Source organism: Petaurus breviceps, unplaced genomic scaffold (assembly GCF_028583685.1).
Source record: "Petaurus breviceps papuanus isolate PSGF00001 unplaced genomic scaffold, PetGlider_PUasm1.0 90763, whole genome shotgun sequence".
NCBI classification, from domain to species: Eukaryota; Metazoa; Chordata; class Mammalia; order Diprotodontia; family Petauridae; genus Petaurus; species Petaurus breviceps.
Genome location: NW_027187340.1, coordinates 12,132,882 through 12,148,907, shown reverse-complemented (window position 1 = coordinate 12,148,907; position 16,026 = coordinate 12,132,882). Strand labels below are relative to the sequence as shown.

The following is a 16,026-nucleotide window of genomic DNA, read 5'->3' as shown; positions in this document are numbered from 1 at the left end:
TACCAAAAGAAATCACAGGTCCAGTCCCCATTCTTATTTAAAAAACAAACAAAAATAAATAGCAAGCACCATTTGGGAAGTAGGGAGAAAGGCATTAGGAAATCAAATGAATACTAATGGGTCACTTAGAAACTCCAAAAAATCTAAGAATCACTGCTTTATCAAGAGTGAAACACCCCCCCCCCCAAAAGGGTTATTTCATGTACTCATTAATGTCTTTTGTATTATTTTGCTCAGAAAAAATTTGCTGGGGGGTGGGGAGGGGCTTAATGATTTCTATAGCACCTACTATGTGCCAGACAGCATACTAAGAGCAAATATTGTTTCATTAGATCCTCACAACACTGAAAAATTTGTTGTTTCATTTCAATTGTGTCCAACTCTTCATGACCACATCTTGTTTTCTTGGCAAAGATACTGGATTGCCATTTCTTTCTCCAGCTCATTTTACAGAAGAGGAAACCAAGGTAAATAGGGTGAAGTGAGTTGCCTAGGGTAACACAACTAGTCAGTGTCTGAAGCCTGATTTGCACTCAGGAAGATGAGGCTTTATGACTTTAGGCCCATCACTATCGATTTTGTCATCGAGGAGGTGCTATTATTATACCCATTTTACAGTGGAGAAAACTAAGGCAGACAAAGGTTAAGTGACTTGCCCAGGATCATACCACTAATAAGTATCTGAGACCAGATTTGAACACATGTCTTCCTAATTCCAGGCCAGCACTTTATGTGCTGTGCTTCCAGCTACCTCTAGGAAAGGGATCTCTATTGCCTCTAGAAAAGGGATGTAAAAATTACTTGTATCTTAAATGATTCCTGGGATAGGTTTATGTGACTCCCCTACTCCCCTGTGTTTGAAGTTACCCTCTATGGAAGCTGATACCACTTTCCCGACACACACACACAACACAGAGGAATGTGAGCTCCTTGAGGGCAGCAACCTTACATTTTTATTTTTGTATTCACAGTGCCTTCTACATTGCTCTCAAGTCAATTGTTAAAATGTGTGGGATTTGAACATGTCCATTCTACAGTTAAATTAGCTCTAATAAAAAAAAATCTCTTCCTTCCAACTCAAAGTTTCCTTATGTGGTAGAAGTTTCAGCTTTTGAAAATCAGGAAAAAAATATTGTCTGAAGGAAAACGGTATACCTATCCTCATATAGCCATAAAATTCTCAACTTGACTAAGACTACCACCCTGGGCATCCACCCATATTGGTTCCCACACAAGATTTTATCATGTAGAGATTTCATTTAGAATTCAATGGAGAATGCCTACTTACCATGTTAGTAGTTATCAGATGATGACACTATTTTAAATAAGGAAAAAAAAATGGGTTTGAGGGGTACAGTCTCTTGGAGCAAATAACATTTTTAAGATATTAAATTCAAGAAAATACTTACACAACATTGATGATCCTGAGAAAATGGAAATAATATAAACAAATAAAGTGGTGATATATTTTCAGCAAAACATAAAAGAAATTTCTTTTGTGGACCCAGAGACTTTTTTTTATCATTGTGTTTTGTTTTGATCAGGAAGGGGAGAGATTGAGAAAAAGAACTTTTTTGAGCTTGAGAAATTAGGAACCCAGTGCTCATTTTAAATACCATTAAAGTTCAGTCATAGAGAAAGAAGTAAGTAGTTATACAGAGCTCCAAGAGTTTAATATAGTGTGATCTTGTGATTCACCAGAGCCAGCATCATCACATGCTAAATCAAACTTTGTATACTTAAATGTGATAAATGTGGTGACTGACTTAGATGTTCACCTTTCCTTAAGCATTTTTCTCCAGGTTTGACTCAGACACATGACCATATCTAAAGGCATTTTGTATTTATTTTGTAGCTTTAGAAGGGTACTATTTACAGTTGACCTTTAATGCAAATCATAACAGAAAGACATTGGGAATTAAGCATTGGCGATATTAAAGTTAGATTGCTAACATGTTTGCAAATGTCATCTCTAAATCATTACAAAGAAAGATTACTGTAAAATAAATGTTTATTCCTGGGTGATAAGTGCTATGGAAGAAGATGCACGTGGTTCTAGAATCCAGAGGATTGCTTCCCTGAAGATACACTACTGAGAGATGATGGAGAGCCAAGACGGAGAATGCTTCCAGAAGCCAAGCAGTGGAGTTTCAAGGGATATTGGGAAAGGTTAGCAGTTCAGTTATTCACAAGAACCTTTCTCGCCTCGTTTCCACGACTAGTGTTCCCACTGATCTTCTCTTTCATTTACTCCTTCTTCTTCCTCTGGGAATGCTGAGTCATTCTGGTTTTTCAGATGTTTAACCCCTAAAAGCAGAAAGAGCATGTTCATTTTAAGTGCATTTAAAATGGAATTGAATAAGTGACATTTATTTCTGTGAGATCTGCTGCTTTGTGGAAGGAGGGAAAACAAAGCACAAGTGGAATGTTTGCAAGGTGCTGGGTACTGTTTTGCTTTTATTGCCCCCAAGAACCTCAACAATGTAGTCTTATGTAAACTTTTTAATTCACTCAGCAATAGAATAGCACAGGGCCAAGTTTCCATTATAAGTAAGCTATCTTTTATAATTAAATCTTCTCCATTAAGAATTGCATCACAGCCTATTAAAAACCTGTTACCTATAGCCTCAGCTAACAGACTTCTATTGTAACACCAAAAGGCTATTCACCTCAGATCCAGGATTTCGATTGGCATTCCTGCACTCTATTTGCACAAGAGTATCTGAAACTCCTGGAAATTAACGTCATTAAATATTTGAAAGGGTGCCATTCCCATAACTCACAAACAACAAAAGTATTATAACTGTTGGCATTCTTAATGCATCTAAATTCACAGACTGGGCTATTTAGTTGCAAAGAATTGGGTATTTCTCCATGACTGCTTTGTACTAATGTCTCTATTAAAATATTTTTGACACGTAGACTAAAGTAGAACTTTTAAACAATTCATGTAGACTGCACTGACCTCCAAATACCAGTGTCCTCCTTCCCAAACAACTTGCATTTATCTACTTTGTATATACTTATATTTAGTCACTTTCTATTCATGCTAGATTAGTTTTCATATGTACTTGTCTCCATCATGAAAATGTAAACTGGTTGCAAGGAAGGATTGCTTCATTATTTGTTCTATTATCCCTAGCACCTAACTCAGTGCCGGCATTTGGGAAAGGAATAAATGAGGGTGTGGGTCAGTTAAGGATGACCTAGATTGTAGGCCTGAGAGACTTGGAGGATGGTGGTACTCTTGATAATAACAGGGAAGTTTGGGAAATAGAATGAGTTTGGAGTAAAGAAAATGGTTTTAGTTTGGACATGTTGATTTTGAAATACCTATAGGACATTCAGTTGGAGATGTCCAATAGGCAGTTGGAGATGTGATTCTGAAGGTTCTATCATCAACGCTGATTTGATCAGTGAACATGGTTGCTGATGAGATTACCAAGTGAAACAGTATAAAGAGGAAAGTGAAGAGGGTCCTGGATATAGCCCTGGGGGATATCCACTTTTAGGGCTATCCACAGAGCACTTAGAACCCTTGTTGGCTGAAACCTATATTTGCTGTTAAGGAAGAGAACTGACTTTGTGCCATTGGAAATGATGTTACTTAGGGTACTGGAAAGAACGTGAATTTTAGAATGAAAAACACCACCATTTTGATGACAGTCACAATAATAATGCTGGCAGACCCAGTGATTTCTTAGGAGACTTTCCATTAGTGGACTTTGAAGGTCAAGTTTCCTGCTCTGGCTAACAGGGCATTCATTACATCATCTTTAATCTAGGGAGGAAACAGGTCATCCTACTTCATTAGCATTGGAATGAAAGAAACCCTAACCTTTAAAGCTATCTTCCAAACTTGAAACCAGTTTCCCAGGGTGCACATAGGATCATTAAATTTGAGAATGGGAAATTATCTAATCCAAACTCCTACTCAAAAAATAATACTATTTATGGAATCTCTGACAAGTGACCACTCAACCTGTAAGTACCTCCAGTAAAGGGAACCTGTCTAGACATCTGGAATAATTGATCCAGGACTGGACAGTTCTATTCTTCAAAATGTTCTTCCTTTTACTGAACCAAAATCTGACTGTAATTTTTGCTGATTAGTGCTAGTGAAGCCATTCAGAGCAAATAATCTACTTTCCTTTCTACAGCTGAGAAGAATGGCAGGAGCACTGGTCTTGGAGTAAGAAGCCCAGAGCTCAGGCCCAAAATGTTTGTGTCCTGGTGACCCTGGTCTACATGTTCTTCACATTCCTCACCTTTTAAAGGCAGATAGTCCTTTCACCAACTACCTGACAATGATTATGAGGAAAGTGCTTATAAACCTTCAATAAATAAGTGGGAGTTGTGATATAGTATTTGAAGATAACTATCATGTCTCCTCTTACTCTTCTTTTCTACAATCTAAAGAGAACTACAAAATCTGAGAGATAAAGGGGACCTCAGAGGCTATCTAGTCTAATCTGTACTTAGCTGAAAATCTCCTGTGCAAAATTACCATATAGGGTAGAAAAGGTCTAATAGGCTAAAATAAATTGTTTCAAATGAAAAAGAAGATGAACCAGCCTGGTACAGTGGTAAGAACAATTTAGTCAGAGCATCTGGATTCAATTCCTAATGCTGCACTTATTACTTGGACAAATGACTACCTCTAGAGGCTTCAATTTTCTCCTCTGTAAAAATGGGAAGCTTGAAATCCATGATTTTGAAGATCCCTTCCATATCTAAATCTCATGGTCCTTTGTATCTAATCATTTTTAACTTGGTCAAATTCCAGAGGCTTCTGCTTTAACAAACTAGCTAGTCACACATGCACAATATATTTTAGCAGGTCAGGGCCCATTCTTGGCATCATTTTAATTTCAATACTACAGTCATTTTATTTCATATATTTTAATTTGCTGATCAGTCAAGATGTTGGCTAAAACCCTAGTGTCAGAAATGAGTTTTTAAATTTCCTTTTCCTAAACTATGGAGCTTTGCCAACAGGTGGGATGGGGTCAGCAATTGTGTTGAATTATTAATGTGTTTTTGGCACCAGTTTTCCCCAGATGTCTCAGTGGCTCATCACTGATTTTTATCCCTGTGCCTGAGATAGATTGAGCAACAGGCAGGTACTTTAGATGACATCCTAGTAGATGAAATACAGACTAGCTGAAAGTATTATTAAGGGTTTTTGTAACTGGTTCAATAATCACACTTGGGAAAGTAACTATCGTTGAATGGACTACTATTCTACTTTTCAGCTTGAAAACTATTCTTTTTGTTGCAGAAGACCAAATTAGTTGAGTACTTCTGCTTTCTCTGTCACCTTTTAATATCATGTCACCTTCCCTAAGCAATGGGACTATCATTTCCTAGCTCCAAAGATAGCTTAAAAAAAATAAATTGAATATTTTTTCAATCAATCAAAATCTCCCTTCTCTCTCTCCCTCCCAGCATTCCCACCAATTGAGAAAAACAACACATATATATGTATGTATGTATATATAGAAGTGTCCTCTACTCTAAGTCCTATACCTCTCTATCAGGATATGGTAGAATATTTCATCATGATTCCTTTAGAACAATGGTTGGTCCTTATGCTAATCAGGGCTCCTAAGTCTTTCGGAGTTGTTTATCTTTACCATATTGCTGTCATGTATAAATTGCTCTCCTAGTTCTGCTCACTTCACTTTATACCAGTTCATACAAGTCCCATGTTTCACTGAAACTATCTCTTTCATCATTTCTTACAGCACAATGGTAGTCTATCACATTTAATATAACATAACTTGTCCAGACATTCCCAATTAATGAGTACCCCTTTAGATCTCCATCCTTTGCCATCACAAAAAGAGACATAAATATTTTTGCACATCCTTGGAGTTTGTTTTTCTTAGGACTAGTTTTTCCCTTAATCCACCTCTTCTCTGAGACAGGTAGGTGGTTCATTGGATAACAAATTGGACCTGGAGTCAGGAAGACCCTACTCCATTTAAATCTGGCCTCAGATACTTTCTAGGTATGTGACCTTTGGGAAGCCACTTAACTAACCTCTGCCTGATTCAGTTTCGTTAACTGTAAAAATACATAATAATTATATCCATAATTATTAATATGGATAATAATAGCACCTACCTCAAAATGTTGTTGTGAGAATCAAATGAGATAAAAATTGAAAGGAGCTTAGCACAGTGCCTGGCTCATAATATATTAATATCATAATAGAAATAACACTAGTTATTATTTATTCCACCCTCCTCCCCCTTCCTTCCTCTTTGTATACCCGACTCTGTGTATGTATATGTGCAAGTGTGTGTGTGTGCATATTCTTTCCTCATTTGATCAGTACAGGTGATTGTGAGGTTTCAGAGTCAATTACTCTTCTCACTCCTCATTTGTATAGACTTCTACTTGCATGATTCATTTATGTGAGATAATTGTGCAGGTTATGCCTTGTGTATTCATTTCTGTTCCTTTCCCTTTCCATTCGTCTTTTAAGATCATCAGGACATGACAGACTCACTCCCAGACCTTGTCTAATCAGATTCCTTCTATGACTCCTGACAATGATAGGGTTCAGAGAGTACACATATATTACCTCTCCATTTTATAATTAGAATGTAAACTGTTTATGCTTGTTCAATCATTTCTATTGCTCAATTGTTGTTCGATAGTTTTTCAGTGGTGTCTGACTCTTCATGACCCCATTTGGGGTTTTCTTGGCAAAAATACTGGACTGGTTTGTCATTTCCTTCTCCAGCTCATTTGACAGATGAGAAAACTAAGACAAACAGGGTCAAGTAACTTGCCTAGGGTCACAACGTTAGTTAGTGTCTGAAGCCAGACTGGAATTCAGGAAAATATTTTTTCTGATTCCAGGAACTGTACCACCTCGCTGCCTCTTATCTTTACTTGTCCTTTATAATTTTTTCGTGTTTATCTTTTCATACTTCTCTTAACTCCTTTTTCTGAACTTTAAAGTTTCTATATGGCTCTAATCTTTCCATCAGCAATGCTTACAAATCCTTTATTTCATTAAAGGTTCATTTTTCACCCATAGGATTATACTTAATTTTGCTAGATAACTTATTCTTGCTTGTAAATCTGTATCAAATATTATAAACTCTGCTCCTTGATAGTGGTGTCTGCTAAGTATTGTTTGACTCTGACTGGTTTTTTGGTACTTTCTTTCTGGTTGCTTGAAGTATTTTTTTTCTTTGATCTGGAAACTATGGATTTTGGCTATAATATTCCTGGGAGTTTTCATTTTTCAGGTTTTTTTTTTTAGGAGGTGACCAGTATATTCTATTTCCATTTTGCCCTCTGGTTTGAAGAGCTCTGGGCAATTTTCTTTTATGATTCCTTGAAATACGATATTGGGCTCCTTTTTTGGGGGGAGGGAAGGAAGGAGGTTCATGGTTTCAGATAATTCAATGATTTTTAAATTCTCTCCTTGATTTGTTTCCCTGATCAGTTGTTTTTGCTGAGATATTTACATTTTTCTTTTTTCTTTTTGTCTTTTGATTTTTTTTTAAGTATACCTTGTCTAATGGAGTCACTCTAATTTTCAGGGAGATTATTGCTTGGGCAAGATTTTGTACCAAGCTGGTGATTCTCTTTCTTTTTTTTAAATAAATTTTATGTTTATTTTTAGTTTACATCATTCATTTCCACAAGATTTTGAGTTACAAATTTTCTCCCCATCTTTCCCCTACCCACCACCCCAAAACAGCAATTCCACTGTATACTCTCTCCCCCAATCTACTCTCTTCTATATCCTCCCTCATCCCCCCTCCAACTTTCCAGTAGGGCAAGATGGATCTCCATACCCCAGTCCCTGTATATTGTATTTCCCAGTTGCATGTAAAGAAAAAATATATATATGTATATTTTTTTAAACATTTGATTTTACAACTTTGAATTCCAAATTCTTTCTCTTCCTCCCTCGTCACCCACCCTTACTGGGAAGATAAGCAATTCAATATAGGTTGTGCATGTGTAGTTATGCAAAATATTTCTATAGTGCATATATTATGAAAGACTGACTATATTTCCCTCCCTTCTATCCCATCTCCCACTTGTTCTAGTCTCTACTTTGACCCTGTCCCTTTTCAAAAGTGTGTGCTTCTAACTTCCCACCCTTCCAACCTGCCCTCCCCTCCATCATCCCCCGTTTCATCCCTTTTCCTCCTACTCTCCTGTAGGGTGAGATACCCTATTTAGGGTGTATATCATTCCCTCCCTAAGCCCAATTCAATGAGAGTAAGGTTGACCCATTCCTTGCCTCTTCTATATGAGATAATTCACCTCATTCTGTCCCTCCCCATCTCCTCTCATTATACTTCTCTCTTACCTCTTAATTTTATTTATTTTTATTTTTTTTAAGCAATCGGGCTTAAGTAACTTGCTCAAGGTTACACGGCCAGTTATTTCTGGGTGTGGTGCTGAGTGTCTTGAGCACAGGATTCGATCTCCAGGTCATCCTGACACTGGAGCTGGTGCTCTTACTCACTGTGCAACCTGGCTGCCCCTCTTAATTTTATTTTTAAAATATCATCCCTTCCTATTCAATTGATCCTGGGCCCTCTGTCTATGTGTACCTGTACACATATATACACACTCACATATGTATTCATATGTCCACATATCCTCCTATATAGACATATATTTATGTATACATATATATATATATATATACATTTATATTCCCTTCAACTATCCTTATACTGAGAAAAGTATCATAAGTTACAATTATCGTTTTTCCATGTAGGTATGTAAATAGTTCAACTTTGATAAGTTCTTTATGATTTCTTTTCCCTGTTTACCTTCTCATACTTTTCTTACTTCTTGTATTTGAATGTCAAGTTTTCTATTCAACTCTGGTTTTTTAATGAAGAATGCTTGAAAGTCCTCTATTTCATTGAATGACCATATTTTCCCCTGAAACATGATGCTTAGTTTTGCTGGGTAGGTGATTCTTAGTTTTAAGCCTAGCTCCTTTGACCTCCAGAATATCATATTCCAAGCCCTTTGATCCCTCAATGTAGAAGCTGTTAGATCCTGTGTTATCCTGATTGTATTTCCACAATATACAAATTGTTTCTTCTTGGCTGCTTGTAATATTTTCTCCTTGATCTGGGAACTCCAGAACCTGGCTATAATATTCCTAGGAGTTTTCTTTTTGGGATCTTTTCCAGGAGGTGATCGGTAGATTCTTTCAACCTCTATTTTGCCCTCTGGTTCTAAAACATCAGGACAATTTTCCTTGAGAATTTCTTGAAGGATGATTTCTAGGTTCTTTTTTTGATCATGGCTTTCAGGTAGTCCAATAATTTTAAAATTATCTCTCCTGGATCTATTTTCTGGGTCAGTGGTTTTTCCAATGAGATATTTCATACTGCCTTCTATTTTTTCATTTGTTTGGATCTGTTTAATAGTATTTTGATTTCTCATAAAGTCATTAGCTTCCATTTGCTCCAATCTAATTATGTAGGAATGATTCTCTTCAGTGAGCTTTTGACATTCTTTTTCCATCTGGCAAATTCAGCTTTTTAAGGCATTCTTCTCCTCATTGGCTTTTTGGACCTCCTTTGCCATTTGAGTTAATGTATTTTTAATGTGCTTTTTCTTCAGTCAGGCTGTTGACCCTCTTTTCATGATTTTCTTGCATCGTTTTCATTTCTCTTTCCAATTTTTCTTTCACTTCTTTTACCTGATTTTCAAAATCCTTCTTGAGCTCCTACATGGCCTGTAAGCAGTGCATATTTTTCTTTGAAACTTTTGATGCAGGAGTTTTGACTTTGTTGACTTCTTCTGGTTCCATGCTTTGATTCTTTTTGCCCCAAAAAAGGAATCCAAAGTTGGATTGCTGTGCTTGCTTTGCTTCCTATGCTTGCTCATGTTGCCACTGAATTACTTGACTTTTTAGCTCTTTGCCACAGCAGAACTCTGCTTCCAGAGGGGAGAGCTTTGTCCCATATCGCTGGGGTTTTCACAGCTGCTGGAGCTATTAGGAGGGTGCCATCTCTGCAGCCCCCACAAACTCTGGCTCTCTGGTCACACACATCAGGACTACCACCCAAGACCATGATCCAGATCCAGGCAGGTTAAAGCAAGAGTGATTACCCTCTGAATGGGGCTCATGTAGGACTGGGCTCTGATCCCAGTACAATGCAATAAACCCTTCCTGTCTGCCTGCTGGGCTGCCTTCAGTGGGATATTTGTTTTTCTCTATCACTTTGTAGGTTCTGTAGCTCTAAAATTTGTTTAGAGTCATATTTTTTAGGTATTTGAGGTGGTTATGGGTGGTGATTCTCTTTCTAATCTTTCTTCAATAACCCATTTCTTTCCTATGCTTTCTACTGGTGTTCTCAATTCCCTTATTTCCTTTATAAAGGCACTTAAATTCTCAATTCTTATTCTCTTCCTTATTCAATTCTTATGCTCTTCTAGTATTTCTAGTTGGATTTGTGTTCAAGCCGTATTTTTCCTTGAGACTTTGTCAATGTTTTGGAGTAATTTTTTTCTGGATTTGTGTCTTCAGTGTGCCTGTCATCTTAATAGCTTTTTATGATGGAATTCTTTTGTATTTATTTATTTATTTGTTCATTTTTCTAGCCCACTTCCTGACTTCAGATTTTATGTTAGTTAGGGTCAGACTCTGAATACTTTCTGAATTGAATGCCTGGACTGGTCTTGCTACTGCTGTCTTGAAGTATTGAGTATTGTTATTTCAGGCTTTAAAGAACATCTTAGACTGGACACCTGCAAACTTCATTGTTTCCAAAGTAGCCTAATTAAGGGTAAAATCCAATTTCTGCATCCCTGGTTGAGCTCTGCAAGTTCTGACCTGGGTTTAGATCTGAGCAACAGGTTTTTGGATTTGCTCCATTTGAAGTTCTAGTAGACTGAAGCTGAACTCAGTCATTATCAACCTGAAGATCTTTTCTGATTCACAGCAATAGCACTGGGGCTTCCGTTTAGTCTGAGATTCCCAAACTGGTTATGTCCCTATGGTCTTCAGACGGGACTAGAAGCTAGAATTGAGAGCCTGGAGTCTCAACTGGAGAGTGCTTGGGTCTGAGCCACATTGATACTGCTTGTTTCTGGATTTGTTCCTTGCTTAGAACATAGAGTATGGTTCATGATGACATCACTCTGGACTGTCAATCATAGATGCCAGTGAGCAATAGAACTGCCATTTGTTATTAGTTCCTATACCCTAAACCAGTTTAGGGCTCTATATTTTTTTTTGCTTTTTTTTGGAGAGGGGAAGGCAGGGCAAATGGGGTTAAGTGACTTGTCCAAGGTCACACAGCTAGTGTTGTGTCTAAGGCCACATTTGAACTCAGGTCCTCCTGACTCCAGGTCCAGTGCTCTATTCACTGTACCACCTAGCTGCCCCAAGAGCTCTATATTATGTATCAGGGACCTTGTGTTGCCCTGTTCATAGTATTTCACTGTCCATTACACTCTGTAAGTGTACTCCTCGCCTTACCCCTTCCCCAGTGACTGCAGAACTCTGTTTCCCAATGGCAATGTAAAGTGGGAAAATGACTCGCTGTCATTTTTTTTCTAGGCTTTCCCAAACAGGATTTTGTCTGGTGAGTTTTCTAGACCTGTTTAGAGGAGGGGTGTGTGTGAGTGTGTGTGTGTGTGTGTGTGTGTGTGTGTGTGTGTGTGTTGGTGGGAGAGAGTAGGAGCTCACTCTTTTATTGGCACTAATACAGCATTTCCATTTGTCAACAAGGACTCACCAATTTTGATATTTAAATGATGTCCAACAAGAAAAGATGCAGTCAGTTTTCAAATGAATGGAGTTTGTGTATTTACCTAGTAGGTGATGATACTTTGCTCAGCAAATGTAGTCAACTAGTCCCACTGATGGGGATATGAATCCCAAGAGAAAGAAACTGTGAGCTCATATGGACTGAAAATGGTGGTCTATCCAATGATTTTCCTTTTGCTTAAAATTTCCTTTCATCAAAAAAGAGCTTATCTTGTGATTTCACCATCACATTCAATTTCAGTATCTCTTTGGTCTATACTGTGTCCCAGGGCTAATTCCTTTCTTGGCCTCCTCTGAGGGCTTCTTTTCTGACAGAACCTCTCCAATGTGTTTCTATTTTGTTGGCATTCTGCTCTGTAGCTGCTCAGCTCAGAGAATGCTTGGTTCCTGTGACCCTCACACAGGCCTATGGTCACTTAGTTCAAGTGCCATTGTATGCTTATGCTTGAGGTTCAATTTTCTTTTGCTAAGACCATAATTTTTCTTGCCCTTCTGAATGCTTCACAAATAGCACACTCCCATCTCTTGGCTCTAGGAATTTTCTCTGGTTGTCTCTCTTGCCTAGAACACTCCCTCTTCCATTCTGACTACTGGTCTCCTTGGCTTCCTTCAAGTCCCAACACAAATGCCACCTTCTACAACAAGCCTTCTCTATTCCTTCTTAATTCTAGTGCTTTTTCTCTTTTAATAATTACTGATTTATCCTATATACAGCTTGCATGTTGTCTCCCCTATTAAATTGTAAGCTCCTCGAGGCCAAAAACTCCTTGTGTGTTTTTGTATTTCCAGGACTTAGCACAGAGCCTGTCACATAGTGGGTACTTAATAAATGTGTATTGGATGAATGAATTATCTTTGACTTACCCTTATCCTACCCATAAAAACCCTATTTCCAGTTTTCTGCCACAATTGAGGCAGATAGAGATTAAGGATCACCCAACTCTTGCAAGGGTTTAGGGCTGAATTTCAACTTAATTATTCCTGACTCTAGGTCTAGTGTTCTATCAACTGCCCTTTAGATGATGCCTAGGAGTGTAGATGATTCCTCACTGAGAGCTCCCTATTATTAATGAAATTACAGGTCTAGGACAAAATAGCAGATAGGAACAAAGGCAAGAACGAGTCAGATATAAGATATTGTTCCTTCCTTATGAAAACACTCTCTATACAGAAAAAGGCAGAAAAGAATTCCTGGAAGAGTTATAGAAAGAATGGTAAAGAAAAATTGGCGGAAGAAAATTATTTAAAAAAAAAAAGCTTGGCAAAAGAGGCACAAAAAAATACTGAAGAAAAGAACTCCTTTAAAAGTAGAATGGGCAGGAGGTGGCTAGGTGGCACAGTGAATAGAGCACCAGCCCTGGATTCAGGAGGACTAGAGTTGAAACCTGGCCTCAGACACTTAACACTTACTAGCCATGTGACCTTGGGCAAGTTGCTTAACTCCAATTGTCCTCCAAAAAGCAAAAAATAAAAAACAAAAGTAGAATAGGCCAAATGGGAAAAGAGGTACAAAAGCTCGCTGAAGGCAATAATTTTTTTCTTTCTTTTTTTTTTTTGCTTTTTTTTGTAGGGGCAGTTGGGGTTAAGTGACTTACCCAAGGTCACATGGCTAGTAAGTGTTAAGTGTCTGAGGCTGGATTTGAACTCAGGTCCTCCTGATTCCAGGGCCAGTGCTCTATTCACTGCGTCACCTAGCCACCCCAATGCAATAATTTCTTAAAAATTAGAATTAGGCAAGCAGAGTCTAATTGTTCTATGAGGCTTCAAAATACAAGAAAGCAAAGGCAAAAGAATGAAAAAAATAGAAGAAAACATGAAGTATCTCATTGGAAAAAACAACTGACCCAGAAAATAGATAAAGGAGAGATTTTGTAAGCTGCCAGAAAGAAACCATCCAGACACCATACAGCCATAGTCAGGATCACACAAGATTTAGCAGCTTCAATGTTAAAAGAACAGAGGGCTTACCATATGGTATTCTGTAGTGCAAAGGAGTTAAGGTTACAACCAAGAATCACCTAGCCAGTGAAGCTGTGTATAATCCTTCAGGAGGAAAAAAATGAATATTTAATGAAACACAAGACTTTTAAGCATTCCTGATGAAAAGACTAGAAAGGATAAAAAGTGAGAAAAAAGGATAAATAGAAGAAAATAGGATGGAGGGATATATATAGTAATCATAACAGAAGCATTTAGCAGAATAGATCAAAAACTATAATCCAATAATATGTTCTGTAGAGACACATTTGCAACAGAAAGACACACACAACATTAAAATAAAGGGCTACAGTAGAATCTAATATGGTTCAGCTGAAGTTAAAAAAAGGCAGGGGTAACAATCATGATCTTTGGCAAATCAAAAAGAGACCTAATTAAGATAATCAGAGAAGATACATTATGCTAAAAGATATCAGGGACAATGAAATAATATAAAAATTTTAATAGCAAGTTTCTCTGATAAAGGCTGTATTTCTCAAATGTATAAAAATAAGAGCCATTCCCCAATTGATAAATAGGCAAAAGATATTAACACACAGTTTTGAAGAAATCAAAACTATCTATAGTCATATTAAAAATGCTCTAAATCACCATTGATTAGAGGAAGGCAAAATAAAACAACTCTGAGATACCACCTCACACCTGTCAGAAATGAAAAATTCTGAGGAGATGAAGAATAGGTTCGGTACAGTAATGAACTGGCCCAACCACTCTGGAGAACAATCTGGAACTATACTCAAAGGGCTACAAAACTATATAATACTACTATTAGGTCTCCATTCCAAAGATATCAAAGGAAAATCAACTATGTGTAGGAAAATATTTATAGCCCCTCTTTCTGTGGTAGCAAGGAATTGGAAATAGAGAGAATGCCCATCAATTGGGGAATGCCTGAACAAATTGTGGCATATGACTATGATGGAATACTACTGTGCTATACGAAATGATGAGGGGGTGGTTTCAGAAAAACATGGTAAGTACTATATGTACTGATGTAAAGTGAAGGGAGAAAAACCAGGAGATCAATGTGTACAATAACAGCAATGCTTGGATACTCTGATTTATACAATGATCTTAGACAATTCTAAAGGACTAATGATGAAAAAATGCTAAATACATCCAGAGAGAGAACTGATGAACTCTGAGTGCAAATTGAAGTATATTTTTCTTTTTTCATTGCTTTTTTCTTTGTGATATGGCAAATATGGAAATGTGTTTTGCAGGATTTCAAAAGTTAAAGAAAAAGAGAAACCATGAGAGAAACTGACAAAAGCAGCCAACTAGAAAAACTGCTTTCAGAAGACAGAATGCCAAATTGAATACTGTTGTTTAAACAATCCCATTCCGTCCCATCTCCTTTAACAGACTGCTCCCTCTATCATCCCTGCTCTTTCACTTATTTTTTAATCTTTCCCTTTCTACTGACTCATTTCCTACTGCCTATAAAGATGCCCATGTCTTTTCACTTGATCCTTCCATTCCTGCTAACTATTGTCCTATATCTTTTCTTCCCTTTGTAACCAAACTTCTTGAAGAGATCATCTAGAAAAGTTCCCTACACTTTCTTTTCTCGCTCTCTTATCAGACCTTTACAATCTGGCATCTTACCATTTCATTGCACCTAAACTGCTCTCTCCAGAGTTACTAATGATCTCTTGGTTGCCAAATCTAATAGCCTTTCTTCTCTGAAGTCTTTCATACTGTTGATCACTGTCACCTCCTTGACAGTCTTTTCTCTCTCTGTTTTTAGGACACAACACTCTCTCCGGGTTCTTCTCTTATCTATCTGATCACTTCTGCCTCCTTTGCAGAAGCCTCCAGATCACATCCTCTAACTGTTAAGTTTCCCTCAAGGTTCTTTCCTGGGTCCTCTTCTCTTCTCCCCCTCTGTTACTTCACTTGGTGATCTCATTGAAAATCATGAATTTCTGTCTCTATGCTGATGATCCTCACATCTACCTTTTTTGCCCCAAATTTTTTATTGACCTCCAATCTCATATCTTTCAGACATCTTGGGCTACATGTCCAGTAGACATCTTAAACTCAATATGTCTAAAATGAAACTCACTTTCTTCCCCCCAAACTTTCCCCCTCACCACCACTTCCCTATTACTGTAAAAAGTACATCATCCTCTCAGTCTTTCAGGGTCATGACTTAGGAGTCATCCTTGATTCCTTACTATATTTCTCTCTCACACACACACACACACACACACACACACACACACACACACACACACACACAC

General features: G+C 37.6%; 1 protein-coding gene across 3 annotated transcripts in view; it reads right to left on the bottom strand.

The window, feature by feature from the left end:
* Positions 1-1,830: 1,830 nt before the first annotated feature.
* Positions 1,831-16,026, bottom strand: part of PPP1R1C (protein phosphatase 1 regulatory inhibitor subunit 1C) — a 216,264-nt gene continuing 202,068 nt past the window's right edge. For all 3 annotated transcript variants that reach the window (XR_011164526.1, XM_069068577.1, XM_069068576.1), the window contains one exon: positions 1,831-2,307. Coding sequence is in view for 2 of the 3 variants with exons in the window: in XM_069068576.1 (XP_068924677.1) it covers positions 2,219-2,307 (89 nt within the window). In the remaining variant the exon portion in view is untranslated. The remainder of the gene's footprint in view (positions 2,308-16,026) is intronic.